Genomic DNA, 14,610 nt, shown 5'->3' on the forward strand with positions numbered 1-14,610 from the left:
ACGCGTTTCGAACCAACCAGTGTGGTTCATCGTCAGGACAAGTTTAATTGATCAGTGCTTTTCTTTCAGGTTCTAATAGACAGCCCGGGAAATTTCACATAGCTTTTTAATGACTAATGACATGAAATTATCTTGTCCTTCTGCTGATTTATTTTCTTAAGTTCTAATTCCAGCACTGTTTATTTCTTTCAGTTTTATTTTTCTCATTTACTTTTCTGCAAGATAGATATTAGACTACTCATGTCATTTTTAGTTACCTCCTATAGCTAGAGCAAGTCGAATGGTGAGGGATTGAAGTATGAATGCATAGTTTGATATTAGTTTATTTTTCTGCAAGTTAGTGATTGGATTACTCATGTCATTTTCAGTTACCTCCTATAGCTAGAGCAAGTCGAATGGTGAGGGATTGAAGTATGAATGCGTGGTTTGATCTTAGTTTCATTTTATGCAATTTAGATATCAGATTACTCAATTTGTTTATGATTACCTTTGATAGCCAGAGCGAGTCGAATGGTGAGGGGTCAGAATATGAGTTGATGTAATATGGTTTAGTTTACTTTGCTTACAGTTTTTGAATTGCTTTGAGTTAAGTTTTCTTTTTATACAACAGCAAGGATACTAGGTTTCATAGTTACTAGCTGACTGTTTGGTTTAATTATAATTTAGGTGCATTTTTATTTTTGCTTAGTAATTGATTTCATCATTGCAAGTTTGAAAACTTTGAAGTTTGGAAATCATTGTAGAGGTCACCATTGCCTTGAACATTTATATCCATACTTGAATTTTAGAATTTCCATTTCACATTAGGGAATCAACAAAAGATAAACCCAAAAACAAACCAAAAATCAAAAACAACAAAGAAGTAAGAAATTGGTTATCTTGCATATATAGTGCACTTCACTTCAACAGTTTACGACTCCTAGATTGACAATTTATATAGCAATTTAGGACACACTAAATTGACCAAACATTTTGGCGCCGTTGCCGGGGAAGTGAAACTAGGTAGCCAATTTCTTAAAAAGAAAACAAGAAAATTTCAAGGAAGGTAAAAATTGATAACTTCTCAAAGTATGCTCTCCTCTTGCACCTAGTGTGACCTGGAGGATCAGAAAAGAGAGTTATTGGTTCAATAATTTCTTGATTATGCTCTCTTCTTGCACCTAGATTGATCTGGAAGATTAGAAAGAGAATTATTAGCCTGCCTTGAAGAAAAAAAAAATGACATGCATAGAGCAAGAGATTCTAGGGGAAGGTATATAGCTAGGGCCAAGAGTTCAATTTTTACAGCTCCATCCACTTCAAGGTATAGACAAGATACACCTCCATCATCTCCAACTCACACTCCTAGCCTTAGGATTCCTGGAATTCAAGAGGCAGTAGCTGAATTAGGAGACTCTCCCACACTATCCACCGAATCTGAGTTAGGAAAAGACCCTTTCTTTACTTCTACTGGAAAACACATTGTACTCGAGTAATTAGAATCACCTGAAGAAGAAGAGGGAGAAATTCCTCCTTGTTTGCCATTAGTAGAAGAACCAGAGGACTCTGAAATTTCTAAGGAAACTATCATGACAGAGGAAGTATTAAATGGATTTGGAGGAGGTAGAGGTAGAGGTAGAGGAGGAGGAAACAATGGAGGAGGTAGAGGTAACAATGGGGGAAACAGGGATGGAGATAACTCATTTGGATTTCCTATAGTTGATGAGGAATCTCGAACAACAATGAAAAACATCTCACCATCTGTCCTCCCAAACTTTTATGGGTTGCGAAGTGAGGATCCTGAAACATTTCTATTTGAGTTTGAAGTCGTGTGCTGAACTTATGATTATATAGAAGACTCTCAAAGACTCAAATTGTTTCCTTCAACATTGAAGAGAGCTACTCTAAAATGGTTCATGGGATTAGTCACTCAATTTATTAGGACTTGGAATGATATGAAACAAACATTTTTGGATAGATACCTGGACTATTGTATGCCCACCAATCATAAGGATGAGGTATTCAAAATGGTGCAAAAAGAAGATGAAAGCTTGGAGGATTTACTTGAAATATTTCAATACAACCTTAAAAGAGCAAAAATGAATAACTTAGATGAGGAAACCTTCAAATCCCTTCTATTAAAATCCATTAGAGATGAATGGATAGATATTTTGAACATGATGGGAAAAGGAGACATATCTCAACTTCCACTTCATGATATAGCAGAGCTATGTGTCCATCTCTCAAGGGGAAAATCTAAAACTAGAAAAGGGCCTAGACATCCTTCTCTCATTAGAGCAAACAAATCTACAACTGGATCAGTAAGTAGGGCTAAGATTGGCAACATGCTTGATGAGTTTAAAACTGATATTTTAGGGAGTTTTAGTGAGCAACTAGACACCCTTAAGATACAAAACAAGCAGAAAGCAGAAGCTGAAGCTTTGGCCATATTTTGTCCAAAATGTAGGAAGAAACATACTCTAAGGAATGCCCCTTGGATGCAAAAGTTGTAGAAACATGTGTGATTTGTTTAGAAAGCCATGAGACCAAGGATTGTCCTTCAATTCTTGGGCTCAAAGTTGTCTTTCAAGAAGACCCAAATTCAATTGAGTCTCTCTGTTTTGTTTCAAGGAGACCTTGGCAGGGGCAATAAAATCAAGGGTTTAACAACCCCATGAAATTTCAACCCCCACCAAATTGGAATCCTTGGCAACAACCTTGGTCCCAAATCCATTTCAATCATGGGTACAAGGTATGCAAAATCCTTATGGGAGATTTGCTCAATTTGATCAATATCCTCCATATTTTCAAAATCAACAAGCTCCACAACTTCCAAATCAAAATCCACAACTTTCATTGCCATTTCCACAACAACAACAACCTTCTCAACAAAATCCAAATTCCCAACTCTTGCTTCCATTCCAACAAAAGACAAATCAACTACCTTCCCAGCCATTGCGAAACCCCAATAATAAAAACCCTCAAAATTCTTACATGGTAGAAGGACAACAATTTCCTACCTATATGATTGTTCCTCTCAATGATGTACAACTCAGATCTGGTAGAGTTTTAGACAAGCCTTCTATAGATGCTCAAAAGCAAAGCATTTCTGAGGAAGATTCTCTTGAAGCCAATAAATGTTCTGAAGAATCTCTTCAAAACCCAAGCACTCAAAGAGAAAAAAGAAAAAGAGTCAACCCCCACAACTCCTATAGTTGAGCAACCTGCATCTTCATCCACACCTCCTTTTCCTGAAAGATTACAAGTTGATAAAGGAGTGGAAAAACAAATCTTGTTGCCTAACTATGATTTCCTAGATGAAGTAAAGAATGTATGTATCAAGATTCCCTTGCTACAAGCCATTAGAGAGATTCCTATTCTAGTAAAGACAATAAAGGAGTTGAGTCTCAAAAGACCAGGAAGGAAACCATGAGATACAAGAAGAATCCACCTGGTAGGAAAAATTGCAGATATCATGATGGGAAAAATTACCATGCAGAAGTATGTGGATCCCGGTAGTCCAATTGTCAAAACACATATCAATGGGGTAGAAATTCCAAATGCTTTGATTGATTTAGGGGCTGCTATCAACATTATGAGTCGATAGACTATGGAATAGCTAAAAATTCATAATCTTCTTTTTACACCTACACTACTGCAACTTGCAGATCGATCAATTATCAAACCAGATGGTGTATTAGAAGACATTTTGGATCCTTAGATTCTTGGGAATATCCAGTAGATTTCATGATTTTAACTCCCAAGAGTAATCTAGGAAGGCACCCACTCATCTTAGGAAGACCTTGGCTAGCCACAGCTGATGCTTTTATCAGTTGTAGATCTGGGGATATGTATATTTCTGATGGTAATTCGACAAAGAAATTCAATCTGTATCCTCCAGCAAAAGCAATTACAGAAGTAGGAGATAATGAATGGGTCGATGATGAGGACACTATACAACCTGTCTTTACCATTTCTGAAATCAGCGAAGATAGTCAAATTTTGAACACATTAGAAAACTTTGAAACATCTTCAGAATATGACCACACACAATTTCAGTTAGATTCTGACATTGAGTATCTATCATCTAGACAAATGTCTCCTTACTCTATGGAAGAGTTTGGTAGTTCCGCCATTGAGATCTTTCTAGGTAAAACATTGAATATCAACAAAAAATTGGAAAAATCACAACAGGGAGAGCTAACCAAAATCTTGCAAAAACATTCTACTGCATTTGCATGGGAGTATACTGATATGAAAGGTATTGACCCTAAGACTTGCATTCATCACATCTACATCAAGGAAAACAGTAGACCAATCAGACAACCTCAGATAAGGATGAATCCAAACCTTAGGGAGATAGTGAAAGAAGAGCTCCAAAAACTACTCAATGTAAACTTCATTTATCCAATTTCAGATAGCCGATGGGTTTCTCCTTTGGTTATAGTACCTAAAAAGAATGGTAAATGGAGGGTATGCATTGGTTACAGGGAATTGAATAAAGCAACTTTGAAGGATCACTTTCCTTTACCCTTTATCGATCAAGTATTAGATACTCTAGCAGGCAAAAAGTACTTTTCATTTTTGCATGGTTTTAGTGGCTATAATCAAATTCAAGTAGCACCTGAAGATCAAGATAAGACCAAATTTACCTGTCCATGGGGAACTTTTGCTTACCGAGTGCTTCCTTTTGGATTATGTAATGCACTCGCAACATTTCAAAGGGCATTACTAGGAATATTTTCTGATCTAATCCATGATTGTGTAGAGGTTTATATGGATGATTTTACAGTTTATGGTGATTCATTTGAAGAGGCATTAGAGAATTTGGAAAAATTCCTTATAAGATGTAAAGAAACAAACCTTTCATTGAGTCATGAAAAATGCTTTATGATGTTTACTGAAGGTATTGTTTTGGGACATCATATTTTAGGGGATGGGATTAAAGTTGATAGGTCAAAAGTTGAAGTCATCTCCAAGTTGCCTATTCCAAATTGTCAAAAAGATGTTAGAAGTTTTTTGGGATTTACTGGGTACTATAGAAGATTTATAGAAAACTTCACCAAAATAGCATCTGCACTCTTCAAATTACTTACAAAAGACTGTGAATTCAAATGGGATCCTGATTGTCAATCAACATTTGAAACTTTGAAAACAAGAATATCTGAAGCACCCATTTTGAGAGGGCTAAATTGGGAACTTCCTTTCCATATTTCTACAGATGCTTCAGATACAGCTCTAGGAGCTGTGTTGGGTCAAAAGGATTTAGTTCCTTATGCCATTTACTATACGAGTAAAAATTTGACTCCCACTGAGTTGAACTATACTGTGACTGAAAAAGAGTTCTTAGCTGTTGTTCATGCAATCAATAAGTTTAGACATTATATAACAGGCTATGAAACTTTTGTCCATACTGATCATTTTGCGATTATATATCTAATGAACAAACCTGTTACTAATGGAAGAGTTACAAGATGGCTCTTACTTTTATAGGAATTCAATATTATTGTATTGGATAGACCAGGGAAACAAAATAAAGTAGCTGATTTCTTGTCTAGGTTCCAAAATACTAACGAAGATTCTCCTGTAGAGGATAAGTTTCCAGATGAATATTTATTTGCAGTAACTACTAAGACTCCTTGGTATGCAGATATTGCTAACTATTTGGTTACAGGGAAGCTACCTCCACATCTATTTCCTAGTGAAAAAAGAAGAATTATTCCAGAGAGTTCAAAATATTCATGGATTTCTAACAAATTGTTTAAAACAAGGCCAGATTGTGTGATCAGAAGATGTGTTCGGGAAGATGAAATGCCTGACATCCTCAAGGCATGTCATGATGAACCATGTAGTGGACACTTTGCTGACAAAAGGATGGCCTATAAAATCCTTTCTTTAGGATATTATTGGCCTTCCCTCTTCAAAGATACAAAAGAATATGTCAGAAGGTGTGACCGCTACCAAAGAGTAGGGAAACCGACTCTTTCAAATGAAATTCCATTACAACCACAGGTACTCATCGAACCCTTTGAAAAATGGGCTTTAGATTTCATTGGACCCATTAATCCATCATCTAAACAGAAGAAGTATATATTGGTATGCACTGATTATGTCATTAAATGGGTAGAAGCCAAAGCATTACTTTCTGCTACTGAAAATTCAGTTGTTAGTTTTCTTTATGAGGATATTTTTACTCGCTTTGGTGTCCCAAGAGAAATTGTGACAGATCAGGGAAGTCAATTTACATCCAACATGATGGAGAAGCTGATGGAAGAATACAAAATCAAGCACAAAAAATCCAGTCCTTACCATCCGAAAGCAAATGGCCAAGTGGAGTCTACAAACAAAGTTATTGAAAGCATCATCACCAAAACTGTTCATCTACATAGAAGAGATTGGGCAGAAAGGCTTCCTGAAGCCTTATGGGCCTACAAAACTACATGGAGGAATACAACAGGACATTATCCCTATGAACTTGTTTATGGGAAAGAAGTCCTGCTTCCCATTGAGTTTCAAGTCAAAACCTTCAAGATGGCAGCTCAGTTGGGGATGGATCTATCAGAAGCCCAAAAGCACAGAATGGAGCAGATGAATGAGCTAGATGAGATCAGACAAGAAGCAATCCTAAAAACTGATCTAGTTCAACATCAAAGAGCTAAGTGGCATGACAGATACATCAAAGAGAAAAAGTTTGAAGAGGGAGATTGGTCATTACTATTTGATTCCAAGTTTAAAGACTTCAAAGGTAAATTTCAGACCCATTGGCTTGGGCCATATGAGATTGATAAAGTCTTTAGCAATGGAGTGGTAAGAATCAAGACCATTGATGAATTTCAAACTCCTCTTATTGTGAATGGCCACAAATTAAAGATTTATCATAAGCCACTCTCAAAATAGGAATTTGTCAAAATGTTTCAAGAGAATTCTGCAATAATGCTGGTGAAGTAGAATCCTTCTTCCCCACTAGCCTAGCCCTTGTTCCTTTCTGTTAAAAAAGAAAAAGAAAAATTGTATAAGCCTGAAAACCAATCACTGATTGACAGTCTTATACAGAAAATGTAGAGTGAAAATCAGGGACACCTGACACTATATTTTCCAAAAAAAAATCTCTCCTTCTTTCCCATTTTCACTTCACTTCATTTCCATCCCACTCTATCTCCATTTCATTTTCATTTCACTCCACTCGACTTCATCTCACTCCATTTCATCAATAAATGTCTCTTTCATGACCATTTCCATTCAGTTAGTTATTATCTAGCTATCTTTATTGAGCCAAGTAGGTGCTGTGTCAGTTTCCGTAGCTGGAATCAGTTTCCGCAGCCAGAAGCAATTTCCATAGCCACCACACTGTTTTTCAAATTTACAGTCAATATGTTAGTGCAATAATCATGAAAATCCATGTATGACTGAGAAAATGCTATGAAGACATGGAGCATCTACAAACATCAATAAGGAGCAGTTTATTAAAGGCTAATGGACAACAAATGACAAGGATTCCAAGGTATGAGCAAAAATTTCTTTCAAATAGCAAGCAAAGGCACAATTTTGCATAGTTATTAAACCTTAAAGCTCCACTATATGTAATGATTATCACGATAGCTCCATTACCCATTACCATTCCACGAAATTATTCCATAAAACATGCATTTATTCCCTAAACAGTCTCATGATTAATTTTCGGGTTTAACTCATAGTTGACTGCACTTTCACACTCCATTTGAAATCATGAGATGTGGCCTATTTCATTATGGCTCCTCTCCACCACATTTGCGCAGCCATTCCATAAACGTGTAACATCTCGTACGCAGCTGTTCAATTCAAAATTCCAACTTCACTTCACTACCCTACCATTTTGTTAAAGCCACGGCTACATTACCACCTCGTTCACATATGTCTCCACTCCATTTTGTGAACTCACCTCGACTGCTCATCCTCTGTTTCCACTTACAGTTCCTGAACACTCCCGTTACCTGTTATCCATCTTCCAATTGCAGCCACTATTTTTTTGCCATAAACCCTGCAACCTAGCCATCTTACCTTTGCTAAACCGTCACACGCAGTTGAATTTCAGTTTAATTTCAAACAGAGGAAAGGATGGGATGATTACTAAGGGCAGAACTGGAAGGACCTAAGTTCTTAGAAGGTTACCCTCAAGTAAAAGATTTGCTGAAGAAGGAAAAATGGCTACGCTTCATTCAAAAATTTAAGGGCCACAATAAGGAGGTAACAAAAGCCTTTGCAAGGTCTTTCAACAACCAGATGGTGGAAATTGGAGACCTGAGGTTCATGGTCACTAAAGCATCAATAGCAGCTGCCACAGACCTGCCCCAGGAAGGTGAGCGTTGGTTTGAAAACAAAAGTGTGGACGAGCAAGCATGGAGAATCATATTACGTAACCTTGGTACGGACGTTACTGTATTTACAAAAGGAATTCATGTTCATGCATTAAAATAACAGTGGGCCAGCTTACTGTTAATCATTCAAAAGTTCATCACTTGTGAAGGATGCTTTGGAGCAATGTACATGTATCATACTAGGTTATTGATGAACTTCTTAGAGAATCAAACCCTTAATCTACCTTATTTCTTACTACTGAGCTTGAAAAAGATGAGCACCATAGTCCAAAAGAACATAGGAGACATAGAACCTCATTTATATCATCATGGACTTGTAAGGATTCTCATTGAAGACCAACTGAAGAAAAACAAAGATACCTGGGAACGGTTGTTAGTAAGAAATTACTTTCAAGAACCATCTGAGGCACCTGAAAGCAATAGACCAAAGACACCAAGAAGAAGTAAGAGAAAAGAAAAAAGTGCTATAATCCAAGATTCTCCTAAATTAGCAAAACTAAAGAAGTTGGTCAAAAAGAGAAGGAGGAAAGAACTAAGGACAGAAAACAGAGGAAATTGAATGGAAAAAGGAACATAGAAGATGTCTACCAATCACCGGAGCCATCTATAGAGGAAGACTATCAAACATTGTCTGAGAGACTAGTACATATTCAAAAATAAGCTGCTACAGCCAAGAAGAAAGAAAAAGGAAAACAGAGCATGGAAGAAGGGAGTACTAGACCACAATATTTAAGAAGAAGCAGTAGGCTTAGAGGAAGGTGGAGGAAATCACAAGTAAAAGGACCCCACTTCATCGAATTGGGTGGGGAAACACCCGAGAAACCTCCAGCTGGCCGTAGTCCACCCCCTCAACAAGAATTTGAAGTCATCCCAAGGAAAACACCCGAAATAGATCCAAGTCAGTAGGAGGTGTATGATTACCTCGAATCCTTAGAGAAGACAACTGCAGGCCCAAGCACATCAACCACTCTCCCTCACATAACACAAGATGCACAAGTCCAATCCTTAAAACAAGAAGTGTTTGAATTGGAGGTTTTAAACAGGCACATTAAACAAGAGAATGAAGCATTAAAGGAGAAAAGAAAAGTGGACAAAATCATTCATGATAATACTATGCTACATTTGGGACTATGGCAGAAAAAGAACAAGAAACTAAAGAAAAAGTGCGGGAAGTTGAGCAGGGAATTAATCAATCCCAAATTCAGATGTTTGATAAGGAAACCCAGGATGGTGGTAGCACCAAGAAAGAAGAGAAGAGGATTGGATGTACTAGCAGAGGCTTCAGAACATATGGACTAAAGGGGAATGACTAAAATTTTGGTTGCATGAGGACATGCAACATCTTCACAGTGGGGGTATGTTGAGTCCCAAACTTGCATCTTCCCTATACACCTTTTTAGCCTTTTTTTCCAGTTACCTGAACCACCAAGCTATCAAATCATTGCATATTAGTTTAAAAAGAGCATATAAAATGGTTTCCTAACTATGTCTTATGACTATTGTTTGATCTAGATTTTTTCTCAGTCAGCTGCGGAATCTTGTCACTTTCCGCAGCCAGCTCAACTTTCCGTAGCCCTTTTGTTGAAGTCTATGTTACATGTGTCTACTGGAGAATCTGGCCACATGGGCGAGCTGCAAATGATGTGGACATGGAACGTGTCCCCTTGGTTCAGCCGAATCCCTCACAAAAGGCCATGGTCAAGGACAGCCAAAGCGATGGTCAACCTAAGAGTTTTACGATGGCAGAACTCTGTTTTTCACCACGTGAAGACTTGCGTGGCAAATTCCTAAATCTCAGGAGGCGTGCTAACACCTGTGGACTGCTTCGTGAACCAAATCTAACAGACACCTTCCTTGGATTTAATTGTCAAGGCTACCATCATGCTAGATTTCCGGACGTGGTTATCCACGTGTCTGTTTAGCAGCGTAGAACTTAGGAAGTACTTGTATCATCCTCAGTTATAAATAACGCGTTATCATACGCATATTATCTAGCTTTTGTTATGTAATTTTGACTGTTTTACGAACCCACTGTGTCGTGACTTAATCCTTATGTTATGACTGCATTTTAATACATGACAAGACAATGTTTTTAAGTTCAATTTTTGACTAGTTGTTGATTGGCCGAGGTTGCAGAGGGCCCCTGTACACCAAGGTTCTGTAATTGCTGTATAGTTTCATGCTTTCTTCCTTTATGTTACTGATGCCATAATCGTTTGCTTGTATATATTACATTGTTTATGGTATTCATGTTAGTTGTTCTCCATAGTTTCTTTTATGCTTTCTAATGACTGTTAACTGATCAGTGTTTTTCTTTCAGGTTCTAATAGATAGCTCAGGCAATTTCACATAGCTTTTTAATGACTAATGACATGAAATTATCTTGTCGTTCTGTTGATTTATTTTCTTAAGTCTCAATTTCAGCATTGTTTATTTCTTTCAGTTTTGTTTTGCTCATTTACTTTTCTGCAAGATAGATATTAGACTACTCATGTCATTTTCAGTTACCTCCTATAGCCAGAGCGAGTCGAATGGTGAGGGATTGAAGTATGAATGCGTAGTTTGATATTAGTTTATTTTTTTTAAAGTTAGTGATTAGATTACTCATGTCATTTTCAGTTACCTCCTATAGCGAGAGCGAGTCAAATGGTGAGTGATTGAAGTATGAATGTGTAGTTTGATCTTAGTTTCATTTTATGTAATTTAGATATCAGATTACTCAATTTGTTTATGATTACCTCCTATAGCCAGAGTGAGTCGAATGGTGAGGGGTCAGAATATGAGTTGATGTAATATGATCTAGTTTACTTTGCTTACATTTTTTGAATTGCTTTGAGTTCAGTTTTCTTTTTATATAGCAGCAAGGATACTGGGTTTCATAGTCACTAGCTCACTATTTGGTTTAATTAGAATTTAGATGCATTTTTATTTTTGCTTAGTAATTGATTTCATCATTGCAAGTTTGAAAACCTTTTTGAAAACTTTGAAGTTTGGAAATCATTGTAGAGGTCACCATTGCCTTGAACATTTATATCCATACTTGAATTTTAGAATTTCCATTTCACATTAAGGAATCAACAAAAGATAAACCCAAAAACAAACCAAAAATCAAAAACGACAAAGAAGTAAGAAATTGGTTATCTTGCATATATAGTGCACTTCACTTCAGCAGTTTACGACTCCCGGATTGACAATTTATATAGCAATTTAAGACACACTAAATTGACCAAACAATAGTTGTGATAGCAAATACACTAAAGGTCATAAGTGTGTTGAGAAGAAATTATTTTACATATATTGTGAAAAGGAAAAAGAAAAGGAACAAGAAACATCAAAATAAGAGGATGCACACTAGGAACAAAGCCTAGAGAAAGAAGAAATGGATCTGACCATATCTTGTAATACATTGGCCAGAATAACCACTCTTCATACTATCAATATAGAAGGACATATCAAGAAGAAAAAGGTAATAGTTTTGATTGATTCGAGCAGAACCCATAATTTTATTCATTGTAATATAGTGAAGGAAGTGAATTGTTTCCTATATCCAGCACAAGAGTGTCAAGTGATGGACCTTGCAAATGGAAGAACCATAAATTTCTCTGGAAAGTGCCATAATATCAAGCTATCCATGGGAGAATATGTGTTGATTAGTCCAATGATTTCCATTCCAATGGGTGGTGATGATGTTGTACTAGGAGTCCAATGGCTACAATCTTTGGGTACGATAGCTTTTAATTTTCAAGAACTTTTCTTGAATTTTTTTTAGAAGGAAAGGAAGTTGAATTAAGGGATATCGCAAGGAAACCGGGAAAGATAATCAGGTGTAATGGCATGACAAATATTCTAAAGATAGAAAAATGTGGTGTAATTGCATAATTATGTTCGCTAGAGGTTCCCACATCGAAATCATCTATTTCTCTAGATCTCCAAAAAGTCTTAGACAATCATTCCGAGGTATTTGAGACTCCCTAAGGCCTCCCAAATATTCATGATCATGATCATGCTACTCATTTTGTTCCAGGAAGTGTTCCACCAAACATCAGGCCTTACAAATATCCCTATGCCCAAAAGAGTGAAATTTAACATATAGTTGTAGAAATGCTAGAGGATGGTATAATTCAACCTAGTCAAAGTTCTTTCTCTGCTCCAGTAGTATTGGTGCATAAGAAGGATGAATCATGGAACATGTGTGTAAATTATAGGGAGCTCAACAAGCTCGCTATTAAATATAAATTTCCCATTCCTATCATTGATGAATTATTGAATGAATTGCATGGAGCAATTTACTTCACCAAGTTGGACCTTTGTTCATGATATCATAAAATCAAAATGAAAACTTAGGACATTCTGAAAACAACATTTAGAACTCATGAGGGTCATTATGAATTTTTGGTCATGCCTTTTGGCCTTACCAATGCACCTTCTACATTTCAAGGTTTGATGAATTCCATTTTCAAACCTTTGCTTAGGAAAATTTTGTTAGTATTTTTTGATGATATACGAATCTACAACAAGTCTTCGAAGGATCATGTCCAACATTTTGATAGAGTGCTCAAACTATTGGAGGAGAAACCATTATATGAAAAAACATCCAAATGTTTCTTTTGACACCTAATCCTCAGCGGTTGGGTGTACCCGGAATGTGAACAGTCATCAAGTAGATGAACTGATCAGTCACATTCCTGTATATAAACAATAGTTACCTAATGAAATCAATCAATCAGTTTTCTTCTGCCAAGTCTGGAGTTACCCTGGCCTGACATGGTATCAGAGCGCAGGTCCCAGGTTCCTTTTTTTGGCGTGCCTTGTAACTCCTCTATCCCATATTCTGCCTGCTGGTTTTAGTGTAATTGCATCCGTTGGTTAACGCCTCTGCCTCTGCCAGCGCTCTGTCCTCAAACGGCTCTGATCGTTTTCTGGAGGTGGAAACCCATCAGATCAATGAAGTTGCATCTTCATCGTCAGAAATCACCATGGATAGCCACGGTGGAGGCCGTGCGTTTCCTCTACAATTGAATCTGTCCTGTGATTTTCGGCGTGAAAGTCGTGGAGCCTAGAGCCAAGCGAATGTCCGAATGGCGGCAAGAACTGGAATGAGACAAGAGAAACCCAGAAACAAGAGCTCACCTGCAAGAAATTTTTTTGTGTAGATAGCCCTGTTGGTTTGCTACGTCATAAAGTTGTGTAGCATTTGATCCACTTCGCCGAGTCGAAGAGGCGGCGTGAAAGTCGTGGGAACAAGTAGAGCATTCCGTCCATCCTCCAGCTGCTTTCCAGCGAAGATCACCTGTTGCCGTGGATCAAATGGGCCGCTTGGCGTGGAGTGGTATAGTGATTGCAACCTGCACGTGAAGCATTCATTCAATCTAGATGCGACCCACCATTACTGGTATGGAGAAGGAACGTTGGAATGTAAAATCCCAATCAAGTAATCTGCGATGGTGAAAATTGTGTATATGATTGGTTGAACTAAACACGCTATGCAACTTTAGTTTAATCATTATTTTCTTTTCAAATAGTTATTGAATTATTACACTGTTTGATGGAGTAGTATACTCCCGGCTCTTAGCTTTAATTGAAAAGTTTTTTGATCTTATGGAGTGACCTGAATAGCTGTATGCGGTGTTCCTTTTATCTGAGATAGCGGTGCTGAGCTAACGCTATTGCTGTGGCGGTGTTGAATATGTATATATGCACTAACATTGTATATGTGCACTAACGATGTGGCGGTGCTGAATATGTAAATGTGCACTAACACTGTTGCTGTGGCGGTGCTTTATATTTGCACTAACGTTGTATATATGTGTGCACTGTGGTTACATTGACCAATGTTTGAGTTATGGACGCTATTGAAATAAGTTTTGAATGGTTTTTTGGATGCTGTTTGAATAGTTGTAGATTTGGAATGTGGTGGATATATTATATGAGGATACTTGAAGAGATTTGAACAAACAATACATAAAATTATTTGAAATCTGTTACCTTTTTGAATACTACTTCACTGTATATCAGCAGAAATTTTTTTATCAACAGAAGTTTTTTATCAGCAGAGGCATTTTTTACAGAATGTATTCAATCATCTCTATGGTAGGGATAGTTCTCACTGGCAAGGAGAACTATCCTGAATGGTCCCAGATGGTAAAACACACCCTCATCTACAATGAGTTGTGGAAGGGAGTGTGTGTCGAAGAAGGAGAAAATGACCCAGTATAGCCTACATCAGACAAAGAGCTCGTCATTTGGGAAAACAAGAACAGCAAGGCCTATGCATTAA

The 14,610-nt window shown here is 37.2% G+C and overlaps 1 protein-coding gene across 1 annotated transcript in view; it reads left to right on the forward strand.

The window, feature by feature from the left end:
- The window catches only part of LOC149229781 (putative UPF0481 protein At3g02645), a 28,227-nt gene extending 14,834 nt beyond the window's left edge, over positions 1-13,393 (forward strand). The window contains exon 2 of the mRNA XM_089381129.1: positions 13,222-13,393. Coding sequence (XP_089237255.1) covers positions 13,222-13,393 — 172 coding nt within the window. The remainder of the gene's footprint in view (positions 1-13,221) is intronic.
- Positions 13,394-14,610: the final 1,217 nt, after the last annotated feature.

Source organism: Pinus tabuliformis, chromosome J (assembly GCF_031772625.1).
Source record: "Pinus tabuliformis cultivar Carrire ecotype Pingquan chromosome J, CPIR1, whole genome shotgun sequence".
In the NCBI taxonomy this organism is placed as follows: domain Eukaryota; kingdom Viridiplantae; phylum Streptophyta; class Pinopsida; order Pinales; family Pinaceae; genus Pinus; species Pinus tabuliformis.